The sequence below is a fragment of the Chrysoperla carnea genome, chromosome 1 (assembly GCF_905475395.1).
Source record: "Chrysoperla carnea chromosome 1, inChrCarn1.1, whole genome shotgun sequence".
Lineage (NCBI taxonomy): Eukaryota > Metazoa > Arthropoda > Insecta > Neuroptera > Chrysopidae > Chrysoperla > Chrysoperla carnea.
Window position 1 is genome coordinate 65,515,837 of NC_058337.1, and position 18,136 is coordinate 65,533,972.

Consider the following 18,136-nt stretch of genomic DNA (forward strand, 5'->3'; position numbering starts at 1 on the left):
GGTACTTCGTTATTACAATAGCTTAGATTTTTTTTAAAAGTCTATTTTCTACAATTAAAAACAAAACTAACAAATAAAATAAATTAACAATCTTTGAGAGTAATTGAAGGAATAAAGAAATATGAAACTTACAACCCTAATGTTAAATTAATGATAGATGTAACACAGGCTACCCTGATTATCCGGTCGAGGCTACTATAAAATCGCACCGTTCGTGAGTTTTATTGGAGGCATTTACATGGTAACGATACACTACTTTAATTACACTAGAATTGTATGTATAAGCGTATGGATTGCATTTATGACTTACATTGAAAATTTAATATTATTGTCTCACAAATTTAAATAAATAATTATGATAATTTACATTTGAAAAATAATATTTGTGTATATTAATTTGATTTCTTATTTTCACAATTTTTAATGCATTAAGTTTAATTAATAAGTGTTTTTCAATAATTTTATTTTGACATTTTCTATAACATTAACATGTAAAGAATTGCAAATTAGTCATAACAGCCTCTTTTATCGCCAAAATTTTTCACTGGAAGTGCTGGCATCGATTTTATAGTCCCTACCATGACTACGCTCACAACGAGAAAGGTTTCGTGTCGGTGAAGCTCTTACACTTGTAAATGTATAACCTACGATAAGGTTCTAAAAATATAAGCAGTTAAAATTAGAAGCATTCTTGAAGTTTACCGTAATTACTACAGAATATGTATCACATATTGAACGCACGTACAGATTTACCACACATATTACACAGATTTTTACTTAAATCAATTTTTAAACTTAAAAAAGGACAAAAATTAAAATAACTTCATTATTATAATATATAATGATCAATAATTTTATTATATTAATAGAAATATCAAATTAATAAATTTTATTATTGAATAGAATTTATTCATCAGAAATTGCGCTCTATTTTAGTTTTGTAATAAATGTAATTGTTAGTTAAGGTAGTACCAGCATGAAATCACTTTTCGACAGATTTGGCCGAATTTTTTTTCTCGGGTTTATAATAGCTTTATTTATGAATTCCTAAAATTTCATAATTTTTGACCGTTTAGATCGCGAGATATTTAAAGACAAAGTTCGCGATTTTGAGGGTCATGTCCCATTTAAAGCATGTAAAATGTCCGGTCTCTCCAACTATTTTTTATGATATTATTATATATTGAAGAAAAAGTAGAAAAAAATGTTTATACAATAAAATTCTAAAAAAAAATTTAGAAATTAATTTTCACTTTCGAGATATTAATTTTGACGTAAATTGATCGAAATTGGGACGTTGGCATAATTATTTCCCATTTTAAACGGTCAAAATTTCTGAAACTTTGGGAATTAATAGTAAGCATTATTAAATTCTTAAATTTAATTTTTCGTTAAATTCTGTCGAAAAAAAAATTGTACCATTGCTTTAACATAGAAACTGCAAATACCATGCTGGAACTACGTTAATAGGTACAGATAGCCTCGAAAAATAATAATGTTGTATATATATTATTAAAATGTAAAACCATATTTTTAATCAAGTTAATGATATTTAAAAAAAAAATCAATTTCAATGATTCACTGTCTTCATGATAATTATTTATTGGGAATTTTACTAGCAAAGTAAAGAAAGATAATCACATTAAATAAAGAAAGAAAATCGTAAAACATCATTTGCTAACTTAAGGTGAAATAATCCTAGAAACAACTTCTTAATTATCTAATATATGTCACATAAGAAACAAGTAAAAACTTAATTAATTGTTTAAATACCATGTAAAGACTATGTTGATAACGGAATCGTTTGTTTTTTTACGTCATGTAATTAGATAGCCACGCAGAACTGATATTCTCATATAATACATAGGAACCTTCAAGGGTAAACAGTGATATTTACGAAAAAATGTTTTAAACAAAAGTTGTTTATTGTTTTTTTTATAAGGAACATTTTTTACATTTAAACTTTTGTTCTATCTCTAACTAGAATTGCATATAGAAATCATACATTTGTCATTGGATTTGATTTGACAGTTTTATTTTTTTTATTGAACTGACATCTTAATTTTCTCAGAAGCTATATAGAAATGCTAAATTCACAAAATATATTTCCAATTGCACCTTTAAAGTACGATAATTTAAATTAAATACGATAATTCTACTTCATATACGACAATTTTCGATAATTTAATTTTACGTTGCTCACTTCAGGTTGTGAACACTGGGTGTAAGCATCAGTCAGCCGGTTATTATTAGACGTTACGGCTAAATATCATTCAGGCCGCTAGTTAACTTTCCAGTGAGATAGTTATTGTAATGGGTCCGATTTTGTAAAATTGAAAATTAAGACATTTCTCCACGTTTCAAGGCCTTTAGAGTCGAATAGTATGGTTTTTAAAAGGATGTCCGTGTGTGAACATGTATGTATGTATGTATGTATGTATGTATGTATGTAGGTACACAGAAAAAAAAAAAATTTCAAGAAAAATTATAAATATTCAAACATATGATATTTTTTTATATTTTCCACTGGGAAGTTAGTCGTGTGCGACCTTTCGGGTCGCACCTAGACCGCTTTTTGAACGGCGATTTTAGTAGACATATACATGGAATAATAAAAAAAATTTAGGCGATCAGTTCGATTGAAAATTTTATTTTCTTTGATTTAAACCATAAAGGAAATTGATTAAAAAAATTATTACACAAAATATTGGTTAAAACGTCTACTTCATGATTTTCCTTCGATACAATTGAAAAATAGATAGTCAAGTATCGTACATCTTCTTGGAATGATGTTACATCCTGTTTAAGTTCATTGATTATTCACGGACTTGTCCGAATAGATAATTAGCAATCATTCAATAAGTGTACAAAATATTATTCACGATCTCTATTATTTATAAAATGATTTCTTTTGATCCTACTTACACGAAGAATATTCTTTAAGTAGGTGTAGAGTATCAAAAATTCAAAACAGAACCGTTGCTTTTATTAAAAATTTGCGCATCGATTTTAATTAGGAATCAAATAAACATACAGATATTTTCGACCTTGATGAAACTAATGATGCATTATTTACTGTCCATTAAAATAGTTTTTCGATTACATTACAAAGTTCAATTGATTTTTTAAATTTGACCTACATATTTATTGCACAGTTCAACAACAAAAATGCATGAATAAATTTTTATTGAGAGAAATATGTACCGCTTTTAAAAATTTGCAAATATTTTTTATTACTTTATAAGAATTATCGTTAAAAATATAACAATATATTGCCATATTTCAATAATAAAAAATGCAGCTATATATTCTGTTAAAATATAGATCGATTCATAATTCCTTATCAGACGAAGAAAAAATATTTTTTTTTCATAATACATATAGTGTCAGCATGTATTAACGCTCCCCAAAAAAAGTATCCCAAATGAAATTTTAAAATGCACATGACCGTAGTATGCCATTTTAATAATGTTTTCGGAAACATCACCCTTTAGAATTCTTATCAAAGAATATTGATTATTTAGCTTCGATTTAACTCTACACGTTTTACCTTTCAATGACAAATAAATGATTGTCTATTGAATTCGATAAATTATCTAGTTTCACGCGAATTAATTTGTTTAAAATAAGTAGGCCATAAGGCACTCGAAAAACAGTGCGAAAAAGAGTACTTATCCAGCCTGAGAAATAAAAAAATACTTAGCTATAATTTTCTTATATTTTGCTTTTTTCTTACGCACGCTTTTTTCTTACCAAATGCGCTTACAAAATAATTTTGCGGTGCATACCGAGGTGTAACTTGTGAGTAGGCAGATAATGTTGAATGCATAAATTTTTCTTGGATGGCATCACTAGTATAGGTTAGATTTTCTAGAATTTAGTGTTTATTTTTCCACAAATTTATCATTAAACATTAAATGTCATAAACCAATAACATACTATGCAAGTAAATGAGGTATACATATATTATATTTTAAAGCTTACCTTGCTCTCGCATACTTTATGGCAAACATATTTGCACACTGAAACAGAAGAAAAGAAAAAATGAAACAAATTATTTATTCAGAAACCATCGTCTTATATATACATGTATAAGAAAAATAAGGTACCCATATATAGGTACCTTATTTTTTCCTTATCAACATAATTCACTAGTGACCTATTTTACATCTGCAACAAATATACAATTGCACGATTCTTTCATAATTACCTACATAAAACGCAAAAACGAGGAAAAATAAAACTGCTAACGAAACCGGCTGTGCAATTTGTTTTCTTATCAGGTTTTTGTCATTAAAGATGAAAAAAGGAACCATTAAAGGGTATCATTCTTGTGTACGTCGGTCTGACCATCTGTCCGATTGTCTAGTTTCTCCTTATCTACTCGGCGAAGGAAAAATTTCATATTTTCATTTTTTATTTAAATTGATTTATCATTTGGCAAACTAAGATAGTTGAATCAAACCATACCAACATTAGATTTTTTGTGAAATTTAAAGATGGAACTACTAACACTACAACAATTTCCGTATGTAAGAGGTTGTAATGGATCGTTGCTAGGTGTATCTAGGAGGTTGTCTTAATCGTAGGTCGAGAAGATTCGGAGGGGGAGGCTTGCTGGTTAGCAATACTCCCCAGACGCTATAGTATTATACATACTTTTTTTGTGTCACACCAAATACTTTCAATTAAATTTACAAAGGTTATGAGATGATTCTTGGCGTAAAATTCTCCAGGCGAATTTAACTCGCATTGGACCACTATTTTTTCTTATTATTTTAATAAATATGTAGTATTGAACTGGGTATTGAAAAGATAATAGGCTTTGATTAGTAATTCATTAGCAAAAACTGCGTATTAAGAACTATTTTAAAACTTTGATCATAATTAACTTGATGCGGTCATTTAACTCGACAATATTTAGCAGATAATTAACGGCGATAATAAATTTGGTAATTCAAACTAATAAATAATTAATAAAAAATTTAGAGCTGTTAATTCTGTTTCTATAGTTTATCACTCCTTAAATTCAATATATCCTTATTCTAAACTGAAAATATGTAGGTATTTTTAAGCGAAGTATACACATTGGCATGGTAACAAGTATAGTATCATATAAAATAATGTCTTTTACTATTACAAATTATTCTAAGGATAATAGTTAAGTAAGAGGGTCTGTTTTATCTTGCATTTGACATGAGTTATGACGGTAATTAAAATAAAATCGGGAGTTACCGGAACAAGTTCAAACTTGAAGCGTAATAACGTTAGCAATATTAATATTCAAGTAATATAATATATTTTGCCTAACATTTTCTTTTAATTTCCTCTACCTGACAAGAAAATTTCAAAATTTATTAGAAACTAATTCTCAATAAAACAGAAACTACGAGTTAGAGAATACATACATATTTCGTTTTTGGAACCATGTTCCTTATCGCACGTTCGGAGGAGGAGGGCTAGACAAAAAGTGTCTAGCTCTCATCCGATAATGACCGACTAAAATTTTAGTCTGGTGGATTTTTTAAAATTTTCAATTAAATTTTGAATAATTTCAAATTAAAAAAAATAAATTATAGCGAAAAGAGCATAAGTACTACCGGGTATCTCACGACACGAGTGACCCTTCTTTTTATTTTTTACTAGATGGTGGGGATATTATCTTATAATATTATATCCAGCAGGAATTTTTGGGAAATTTTTCAAGTTGAAATTAAAAAAGACAAACTTTTTAATCTTTTAACGCCAAAAATAGGTTGTAGTTGTATAAAAACGGTAATGTTTAATGCCAATGTTTGGATTCACGAATTGAACCGCGTTTTAACTGTTTTTAATCCAACCTTTTTAAAGCAGAATGCAACTACTGGTTTTGTAAGATGCGATGGAGTAAATCAGTGCACTTAAAATTAAAAAATTTGTGATCTTCTCAAAGATTTGAAAAACATAATTATTGAAAAATGTTCCAAAAACCACATAACAAATCCATAAACAAAAAAATTATATTGATAATTCTAAGCATTTGAAAAGGATAACTAACTAAATATTTCTAAAACATAAGTTTATTTATTAAAAACACTTTATGTATACAAATAATAATAATTTGACCGAAAAACGTATATTTTCTCAACAATTAAAACAAACCTTTATGGCCTACCTAGTAATTAAAAAGGGAATTTTAAATGTTTCATTTTCATTTTTTTAAGCATAAAATAGGTGTTCAGAGAATTGAATGTTTCAGATGTGTGGATTTCAAACCAACAAAATTGAAAAATATACTAATTTCCCAAAGTGAACATAACTTTTTGATCATAGACGACTTGAATTTATTTAGTTAAACCTATATTTAAATACTTAAAACGGGAAAGATACAAATCGAAAAGTGAATGATATAAATATTATTAAATACAATCATCTTATGCCTTTGGTAAGTTAAAAGGCATAATATTATAAAATGGGTAACGACTTTTTTAATTGAATTGAAAAAATATTTAATTGAATACAAATATTCATTATGTTAATTTTAATTTTAGAAAACAACTTGATCTTTATCATCATAAGTTATATTCATTAAGGATATAATCTATTCATATAAAATGCTTTGTCCTGAATGACTGACGGATCATTGTACAGCCTAAGCCGCTAATCGTAGAGATCTGAAACTTGGAGAATGTGTTCTTTGTATGACGTAGGCAACCGATAAGAAAGCATTTTTCAACATTTTACTTCTAAGGGGGTAAAAAGAAGATGTGACTTTTGTATATGGAAAACCCATGTTAATATTTTATAGACAAATGTAGATCAACGTTTCCATGTTTATATATATTTACAGAAAATTTTTTTATGATTCTCACAAGCGATATGTAAGGAATCATTATTTATAAACGGAATGTCTGGAAATTTATTCTATCGTTGTACGAAATATTTGAAACAATTTGAAGTTAGAAATATAAAACTTGATATATGAGCTCGAGGTTTGAGAAAAAAATTTATTTTACTTTTTTCAAAAAAATTCATTATTGGTCAAATTGGGGATGGACGTTTATATGAATCTCAGCAGTTTTGATTGTGAAAAGGGGATGATAATTTGTATGATTTGTCATTTTTGAATTAACTACTGAACCGATTTTAAAAATTATTTCACCTTTAATAGGTTGCAATGCAGAGTTTCTGAGATATCGCAATATTTAGATCGGTTTTAGTCTGTATCTCAAAAACTATTCGACCAGTCATCAAATGCACCCAATTTTTGTACTTTTTGGGTTAAAATTACCTTATGTAGTGAGTTTTATCGAAATTGGAAATAAAAAAAGTTCTTGATTTTTTGTTTTTTTAAGAGGTACTTTATAAAAATCGAGAAATTCGCAAGAAGATTTTTATTTTGGAATTTGATGAAACTCAGTGGATTAATGAAACTCAGTGGGGTATTTTAGCTCCAAAAAGTATAAAAATAAGGTTTATTTAATGATTGGACCTATAGAAAGTTACAATGCGAGTATCAGGGGCTTGTTTTCAAAAATAGAGCCTATAGATTATAGTGATTCATAATGGCTTTCAAAACGTGACAGGATCAAAAAATTCATATAAAAATATTGTATTCATTTAATAAAATATTTTTCAAAATTTTATAATATAACTTCCATAAGAATAAACATATAATATATTAACATAAAAATTATTATGGATTTAAATATTAAAATTAATATATTATCTGTGCGAAGGTTTATTTAATTATCTTTGGTTATGTCGTTTTTGTCGTTTTGTAACGTGTGAAAGGTCAAAGATTATTTTAACAACACTTATTTTTTTATGAGGAACATTTATTTTCGAAAGAAAAAAACCAACGTTGACATTAATTCTTTTTATTATGTACACACATACAAATACACCACACAAGAGTTCTTTTATTTATAAGGTTTTTTTTTTCAAACTCAAAAGAAGAAGGTCCTTTATCTTTTTTTTTTTTTCAATATAAAAAAGATTAATATTCAGTCATTAATTATATAAAAACAAGTGAAAACAAACAATTGACTGAGTTAACTGTTGAAATACCATGTATAGGCAGTATTGATAACTCTGTCACATTTCACATACATACATATCTGACATATTTAACTGATATTCTCATATAATGCGCAAGTGTTGATGCGCAATCGTTTTTTTTTTTTACGTCATGAAATAACAAAAGATATTCACTTTGATATTCCTATATTAATACATACTATAAAATTTGTACCTAATTAACGCCCTCGTGGGTAAACAGTGATGTTTACAAAAAAATGTTTCAAACAAAAGTTGTTTATTTTTTTGTAAGAAACATTTTTTACATTTAAACTTTTATTCTATCTCTAATGGTTTACAAGATGGGTACTACGGACCCATGACCCAATTGACCCATGTTGCTCATTTACGAACTTGACCTCACTTTTTACGTCCTAAGCACGCTGTAAAAATTTCAGCTTGATATCTCTTTTCGTTTTTGAGTAATCGTGACCACAGACGGACGGACGGACGGACGGCCGGACGGCCGGACGGACGGACAACCGGAAATGGATTAATTAGGTGATTTTATGAACACCTATACCAATTTTTTTTTTTGTAGCATCATTATTTTTAAGCGTTACAAACTTGGGACTAAACTTATAATAATATACTATGTATATTTCATATATACATGGTATAATAAACTTATAATACTATGTATATTTCATATATACATGGTATAAAAATGAAAATAATAAACTGTAAGGTGCATTATAATTGCCGTAAAAACACCGGCAAGGTTGAAATGTTTTATGTAATATGTTAAGTGATTTAATTAATAAATGAATTGTTATGCATTGAATGAATTCTTTTTATAAAATTATTATATGTTAATATAAGAAAAATTGTTTGTAAAAAACATAAAAGATTAAATGCAGCCGAACTTTTTACTAGAATTTTCATTCATAATGCAATTTACAGATCAAACTTTGACAATTCGGTAAATGGAAATAGTATAACGTTCTATCCCGAAGGTTCGATATAGTGAGAACAACACTGGGTTAATTCCTTAAGGCGCAATTCCACTGAGGCAACACTGGATGGCATGTTGTTCGACATTTGTTGCCAAGTGTTGCTTATTGTAGGTGTGCGACAACGTAGCACAAAATTCAATTAAATGTCGCAAGCGGACTTGTTGCCCCATGTCGTATGCCCTTTGTCGTACATGAGTGTGGCATGCGTCCACTAGACGCTGACACCGTTCGACACGTGGATTCATGTCGAGAGATGACGCATTCGACAGACAACAACAGTTAACTTGTAGCATGCGGTAAGGAGACATATTTTTTGTCGCTTTGTGGAATTGCGCATTTTAATAATTCAACAATTTTTCGCACTAAATTTCATACCAACCGTTCAAACAAAGCTCTCCACATCATGTCGAGAGCAGGCTCGTTACAATAGATGATTTTTGTAGACAAGGGGGCTATGTAAGAATAGGCCATTTCTATTATATTCAATTCTTTTTTATTTCGAACATGTCAAAAAACAAAGATGCTAAAATGAATAATAAATGTTTCCCACCTTTGTCAAGCTTTTTCAAGTTCTGGCCGAAAAAAAATTAAATAAATCGGTCGATAATTGAACGAAACAAAACTTTGTCTCCAATTTTCCAACAAAGGGTTAAATAATATTGTGACAAAATGTTTCTTACAATAAATATTTACATAATACTTCCAAGTGATATTTGTTTGAAATACTTAAATAAACCTTAACGAACGCAAACGTGTAGATAGGGTTTGTTAGACATTGAAAGTTTGTAAATTAATTTTATATAATATCCTAACTGATTAAACTGAGGAAAACAACTTTAAAATTTAATCTAGACGTAATCAAATCTCCCGGACAAAGTCTTACAAAGGGACGACCAAAATTTTAAAATTTACTTCGTTGCACTGTTATATGAACAATCTAAATTTTAAATAATAAAAACTATATTATTTCACCACATGATCAAGCAGCTGGAATAGCATTCCTCCAACTTTCGAAAATTAGCTTACATCTCCTTAACCAATGACTTAATTTAGTTTAAAAACTGTAAGGGAGCCTGAGGTTGGAAGTACATTTTCGTTCTTTTGCATTTTTAATGCCTAAAGTCTTAGTACTATATTGGCGTTTATACATCAATGGACAGTGTATAACATCTAATCTAGTTTAAAAATAAATAAAAACTTTTTGGCTATATCATTTTCCATTGAGGAAATATTACATTTTTGTGAGAAAGAAAAGTGTGACTTTTATCCCCAGGGATGGTTATCAAAGTATCTGGGGTAGGTAGTCACATAGTAAATAAAGTAAGGGAAATATATTTTAAAAAACGGTTATTTAAATCAAAAAAACATACCAAGCAAAACTTTTCGTCCTCTTTCTAATCTTTGTCCTTGTAAAATGCTTTCAATTAAATCTTCTTTGCTTTAGCCACTCAGTGGATGAGGTAGTTTTGACCCAAAAAGTATATAAATCAGGTTAATTTAATGATTGGATGCAGAGTTTCTGAGATATCGCAATATTTGGATTGATTTCAATCCGTATCTCCAAAACCATTCGACCAGTCAACAAGTGCACCCGATTTTTGAACTTTTTGGGTCAAAATTATCTTCTATACTGAGTTTTATCGAAATTGGAAATTAAAAAAATTTTTCTCTTTTTGCAATTTTGTACCTAAGGCACAACTTCCTAATATTTTAGTGTTGAAATGATGTTTTCTTCAATTGCAGTCAAAGTCAGCAAAAACCGTAAAGATATGTTATAGAAAATATATATAAGTTTCAAATAAATTTAAAAAAATGACTAACATTTTTTAGAGTTTTTTGTCCAAATCGGTCATTAAATTGATATCGTTCGTTTCTCTGGCAGACACAAAAGAAAACTTAAGTAAAAAATTTTAAAAAAAGTTTTTCCAAAATTTTAAGTTTTAACTTCTGTCGACAGACCCCTCGACTGCCTATTAAATAATTAATGGTATACATGCTAAAACGTAAAAATGGAATTTTGGTTTAACACATTTTTGAAATACTTTTACCAGAACTGGCCAACTTTTAGACCCAATTTCAAAATTTGTTAACCTTGGGCTTCTTAAAGTAGCTAAAAGCTTTGCATTACAAAAAGAAACTTAACTTAGGTGTTATCTGGGACAGCTGAATTAGTCGCGGAAACGAAACACTTAAATTCGATTTGAACAGTAAGACGAATTTGAATGCGGTTTTGTACATTCGATTCGCTATAGCGTCAGGAAATTTTGTGACTGAAATTGATTTATAAGAAATTATAAATATGCAATTTGCATAAATAATATACATTTTATAATTGCATTTTCAGTTGACTGAAGCTTTAACGAATCGAAAGCAGAAAATTGCATTCAAATCCGTCTTACTGTTCAAATTTTCCGAAATTTGACTGTTTTTAGTGTTTTATTTCCGCGACTAAATACTACTGTCAGCTAGTGAAAATAAATTTTAGATAATTTTACATTCAATGTTTACAAAACTCTTTCTGCATAAATTTAGATTGCATTCAGAGAGACTTGGAATCCAGTGTTAAGCTCACCACATAAATGTGTTTTGATTTTCATATGTGATTAAATCCAATAAACATCTTATATTAAATTAGTGACACGTAATTCTTCGTCATCTCGACTGTCTAAATCTAATAAAATATTTCTACATCACTGAGTACAACAACATTAACTAAACCCAAGTCTTACTGCAACTCTGGCTGATGTATGTTTAACACGATTAAATAATATATCATTAATTTATCAAATAATATTATCATATTTTATATTGACAATATTTGATTATTTATTAAATTATCATGTTATATCGATATTTTCTCTAGTGATTATCGAATTGAATACTAATTATATTCTATATACAAAAATCTCTATCTCTATCTTTATATATTATAAATGCGAAAGTAAGGATGTTTGTTTGTTTGTTTGTAACGCTTTCCCGCAAGTGAATGGTTTTTAATGAAACTGTACAGCAATATAGCTCATACTTCAGAATAACACATGAGCTATAATTTATAAAGATATATTAAAAAATAAATAAAAAAATTAAATTTAATCTGACATTTACTATTTTATATTTTTACAGAAATCTGCAATTTATGGTTAAAAATGATGATTATAGATGGACCAGATCTATAATCATCATTTTGAACCATAAATTAAAGTATTAAAAATAAATTAAAGTAAAAATTTGAAACAGTAAATGTCAAACCATTCAAGATCATGTTTTCTGATATACTCAATGAAATCTGACTATTTTACATTTAACAAAATTGAAAACTGTGCACTTCAAGAGAGGCGGAGGCTATAAAGCGGTGTTTTTTAATGTTAAACCCAGTGAAACAGGCGGGTATCAGGCTAGTAATACATAAATCTTAACAAGATACAGTAGAATCTCGATAACTTAAACCTCGGTAACATAAAAACCTCTGTTACTTCAAAAAATACTATGTTCCCTTTCCATCAGAGCCCAAAACCTCTATAACTTAAAAGACGCAACCTCTATAACTTAAATAAATAATCTCTGTATAGGCCCTCAGTAACTGCATAGAAACATGTACATACCTCTATATTATCTAGGGTACATAGAAACATGTACATACCTCTATATTAACCTTTACCTAACAGAGACACTTGATAACTTAAAACCTCTATAACTTAAAATATTTTGTGTTTCCCTTGGACTTTAACTTATCGAGATTCTACTGTATTTCAAAATAATTTTAAAATTTTATTTTTTATTTTTATCATGTTTTAACATAAGATATAAAAAACATCTTAGAGATAGAAATTCTATTTAACAAGCTGGGAGATTGAAACTCACAATCAGGCCTAATTTATCGGTTATGTAAATTAGTACACGAATCCCAAAATGTTTGCAATAATTTCCTTTTCAAAACCACTTAAAATACAATAATGAAGAGACCCGCTTGGGCTACCATTGGTTCTCCAACCTTGATTTGTCGGTCCTCCCATAGGACTAAAAATCAAGCGTTATTTTCCTAATACTTGTCCAAGTTTTCCTAAATTTTCTTTAAAGTTATGATTGCCCCTGGATCTTCAATTTTTGTTCTCTAGAGTATGAAACATTAGGTTATATTAGCTGACCACGAAGGGCACACTTAGGCTATATAGCCCATTGTGATACCATATATGTGTTTTACCATCTTTCCGCTGGTAATTTCATTTATCAGCTGCTCAATTTCAGAGGCTGAATGCACCTCCTTCATGCATATACTATGCACTACACCAGCCCATCACAACTATTAATTAAATTAATTTTGTTGTGACGGCGGGAATCGAACCCGCTACCCTTAGCATATCGCGGACGGGATTGGTTACGCCTTAACCAACTGATCTAATAGGGCGATCTAGTTTAACCTAATCATGGAAAAGTATGCAACATGCCCTTATCAATTGTTGTTCAATTCTCTATATTCAGTTTTTGACCTTCTGTTCTGGTTAAACAACTAAATATTTTCAATTAATACATATCCATATTTATAAGAGAATTTTTTTATATTATTATATTATATGTTTTTTATGATTAATAAATTATAAAAAAATAATAAAAATGTTATTTTATTAAATTAATAATGTATTTCATATTTATTTATGACTCAGATTCTCACACTTAAGTATTGTGTAATCTTAATATATATATTTCTTGTGTGCGTGTGTATGTGACTGAACTCCTCCTAGACGGCTGGACCGATTTCGATGAAATTTTTTGTGTGAGTTCATGGGGATTGGAGAATGGTTTAGATTTACCATTCGGTCCAGTACAACTGTTTTTGAGGGCTCCGTACCAAAAAAATGAAATTTCATTAAATGGTGGGAGCGCATATAAATCATATCACATTATGTATACTATGTGTACTATGTATTTTTAATAGTATTCAGGTATTGTCAATAGGCATTTATTAGAGCCATATGCGAGCGCAGCGAGCTCTACTATCAAAGGTCAGGCCAAAGGTTGAAGGTCAGGCCACTCCAATAAATAGGAGTTAAATTGGGGTTTAGCGGGATGGGTTTAGCGGACAGGCTAAACGTAGTATAGGTATTCATGAATTGGAGTTACGTTTTTACGGGACAACGTCCGTCGGAGCCGCTAGTCCCTTATAAATATTAAGTTCATAAATTTCATGTTTTAAAAACCTCAGCACAAAGCACAGCTGTTGTCTTTCTAATACAAGAAGAACCTCATGTTAAAATCGATACTTACAGTTAATTTTGTTTCAATGGGTGTATTGTTTCACTTTACTAATTTGATTGGTTAGAGAATGGGAAAGTTTTTTCATGTCAAGATATGGACAGTTTTTTCAGGTTATAATCTAATACTACTTATTTTTTATACCATGCATATGTGTAATATGCAAGGTATACTAAGTTTAGTCCCAAGTTTGTAACGCTTTAAAATATTGATACTACGAACACAATTTTGGTATAGGTGTACATAAAATAACCTAATTAGTCCATTTCCGGTTGTTCGTCCGTCCGTCCGTCTGTGAGCACGATAACTCAAAAACTAAAAAAGATATCAAGCTGAAATTTTTACAGCGTACTCAGGAGGTAAAAAGTGAGGTCGTAAATAAACATAGGTCAATTGGGTCTTGGATCAAATTTACTTCTCACATTAAATGGAAGCCACGAGAAAATTTTCACGAATTAATGAGCTGCTCAAAACATGAAAACATACTCAATATTCTATTGTCACATTACATTCTAATTACGTGTACTTTTTCAAATTTTAATATGAATATTTCCGGATCATTGAACTATTTTTCAGAATAAAAAGTATGTCTTTGTTAGATTCCGTTTCCGGACCCCCATAATTCGTCAGTCGTTAGTCCGTTTTAAGAAGTCCATCGCTCGTCAATCTCGTAATTTTTTTTTTCGAAGAAGAAGAAAGAACAAGCAAATAAGAACACCTAATATTGAAAAAAATTTATACAGAATTATTTATTAAATAGCTACCATCGCTACTGATTTTTATCAAAAAATGCTCTGAATCATAATTTTTTAACAGTATTTTTTGTCAAGAAACCTTTGTTCCTTAACTTTTTCTATAATTTTTAACCACATAAAGACTAAATATGGGGGTGTAAAAAATGTAATCTAAGAAAAAAATTTCAAATAAAACAATTAATAAATATGTTAAAAACAGGTGTTTCTATTAAGAAAAAATTCTCTGTTTGACCATGAAAACCACCACGTAGAAAAAAAAGTCAATTCATTATTTCCATTTGGTAAACAGATTTGATTTGCATTTTTTGTTTTAAAAAATCACCCTATATAAGTTAAATTAGATAAATATCCATTATAGTAGATAAATATTAGATAAACTAGATAAATATCCATTTTTATTGAACATGTTTAGAATACTGACCTCGGCAGCATGATCCTTGGTGTAGAATTGGTTGATGGCATAGATGACATGGTCGAGGTTTTTTGAAAATTTTACATCGAAATGCATGATTTTGATTTGCTGGCCCTTCAGGCTGCAACAAAAAAAAAAAAAAAAAACAATTAAATCAGCAATTACTCAAAATAATTTTAAATCAAAATTTGAATAATAAAGCAGACTACATATGATATTTTTTCCTTCAAATTATTTGTCTTGCGTGTTCTTTTCTAAGTGGTGCAGTTTTAGACCGCGAATATATTTTTCGTCAAACTTAGACATAATAAGCTTGAAAATGACGAGTGAATCATGGAATTTGATAAAGAAGTAAGGAAGATAAGGGTAGGACAGAAAAAAACTTGGAGTTATAATATATAAGATAATTCCATTTGTAAATTTGGCAGTGTTGTCAGATCATTTCGTTAAAAAAGCTAAAGACTTCCGTAAATTGCAGTAGATTGTCATTTGAATAAAATTGTTTATTATAAAAATCATACCGTCCTTTTAACATACATACACTTGTTAAAAATACTTCTTACTCCGGTAGATTCCCAGGCTTACTTAAGAATTTCGCAGCTTTCTAAATTAACTGGATTTAAAAAAATTTAAACCACAAATTGATTTTTAAAATAAAAATAATTTTAAAAATAAAAATATTATTCGACAATGAACAGCTTTAGTGGGCACTTCCTAGGTACTATCTGAACTAAAGTTTATACAAATTCTCAATGCTCTATCCCAATTTAGAGAGGCTCTAGAGATGAGCAAAGCTTTTAAAATGCGAAAAAAGTTATTTTCCCTAGAAATCTGTCCGAATTAATCAGTTTTTCGTGAATTATAGTTAAGAACACTGTCGATGAAGCACTGTCGATTGTCGACTATAAAAAAAACTTTAGCCTCGATACAACTTGTCCAAGAACAACCAAATAAACATTATCACAACAGCTGATAAGATCAAGAAGTTTATGAAAATAAATAAACGCAGTGTTACTAATGCGTAGCAAAGTTATTCCAAAATAAAATACGTGTAATAAGAAGTACCTAACTTCTTAGGTACTTACGTAGGTAAATATAGTATATACATCAACACACAATACATAATAAATAAATAAATATAACTTTGAAATTCTGTGTAAAGAAAAACATGATTACAATAAACATAATATACCAACAACAAAAAAATAAGAAAATACATTCCAACTCAATAAAAATTACTTATAGAGCATCTGAGGAAATTCTAGAGGTAGTTGAGTATCCCTATACTTATCCTTATAATATTATAAATGTGAAAGTAAGGATGTTTGTTTGTTTGTTACGTTTTCACACAAAAACTAGTGAATGGTTTTTAATGAAACTGTACAGCAATATAGCTCATACATCAGAATAACACATGAGCTATAAATTATAAAGATAAAGATATTGAAAACAATATTAAATTTAATCTGACATTTACTATTTTAAATGAATTCGAAAAGCAATACGGTTATGTTAAAAAAACTTAATTTCGAATATTTATTAGCCGTCGACTTTGCAAGAAGTGTATTATTTAGCTATTCATAAAGCAATTTTGATATCGAATTCGGATTCTTTACATCATAGTCTGCAAAAATGATAGCTCGCATCAATCTAAGAAAAATTAAGTAAAAGTTGCAGTGAACATTTCATCATACTTTGTGTATTCTTACAATTTTATATTTTCAAATCATTTAATTTAATTTTTATTAATTTTTTCAACAATACATATTTTGTACAGAACATGTCATAATAAAAGGATAAAGCAAGCTGAGGACATGTATGGTATGCATCTACGGTTGGCTTTACTAGTGATTATCTCGCTATTTACCTTTGTACAAATCTAATAAAAAAACCAATAGATAACTAAAACTATAAGTTGGATAGTCAGCATAGCAATAATCAAATGCATGCCGATTATCACTGATGAAGTGATTTGGTTTAGCATGTACATGGATAACACTTGGTATTTAAAAAATAATAATCTATTTAAAAAATATCAAATAAAATTTTTGTAAATAAACTTTACTTTTACTTACATTGCTTATATTATATTATTAATAAATAATTAAAATAATTGAAATGACTGAATCAGAAAGTTATTGATCTAGATCCTGGAGATCAAATTCGTCACAGTTTATTTTATTTTATTATTCAGATAGATTCAATATTTCTTATCATAAATGTACCAGTAAGAATCTAACATAAAATTAAACATTTGTTTTATGTTTTATGTTTGTAAAGTAACTAAGTAGTACCTAGTTATGTTACTTAAATAGTGCTTTGGTATGTAACAAACAAATACACATACATACATACAATTTATTTGTTACATACCTTCTTCGGTTAGTTACTATAGTAATACGTTGGTATGCTATTAGTTAAGGAGCTGATATGCATTTTTATTTAAAAATCCAAACTTTTGATGGTTGGCAGATCGATAGTCGTTTATAAGACAATACTTTCGTTTCGTATACACCTTTGGTCTAACCTTTTAGCTGGGTCTTATCCAGTACCAAAACAACCTATAACCAGCCATGCGGTCAGAAAAAATTTATGTCTGACCAGTTAATTGGTCAAATAGACAATATTATCTTTTTCAATTCATATGAAAAAGATGAAATGGCAAATGCACTTTCTAGCAAAAATCCAATATCTCAAACGCCGGG

The 18,136-nt window shown here is 28.8% G+C and overlaps 1 protein-coding gene across 4 annotated transcripts in view; it reads right to left on the minus strand.

Moving 5' to 3' along the window:
* LOC123305288 (tensin-1) overlaps positions 1-18,136 on the minus strand; it is an 832,583-nt gene that overhangs the window by 454,173 nt on the left and 360,274 nt on the right. For all 4 annotated transcript variants that reach the window (XM_044886969.1, XM_044886968.1, XM_044886965.1 and 1 more), the window contains exons 2-3: positions 15,441-15,552; positions 3,985-4,022 (exon numbers count right to left, since the gene is read on the minus strand). In XM_044886969.1, the coding sequence (XP_044742904.1) occupies positions 3,985-4,022; positions 15,441-15,552 (150 nt within the window). The remainder of the gene's footprint in view (positions 1-3,984; positions 4,023-15,440; positions 15,553-18,136) is intronic.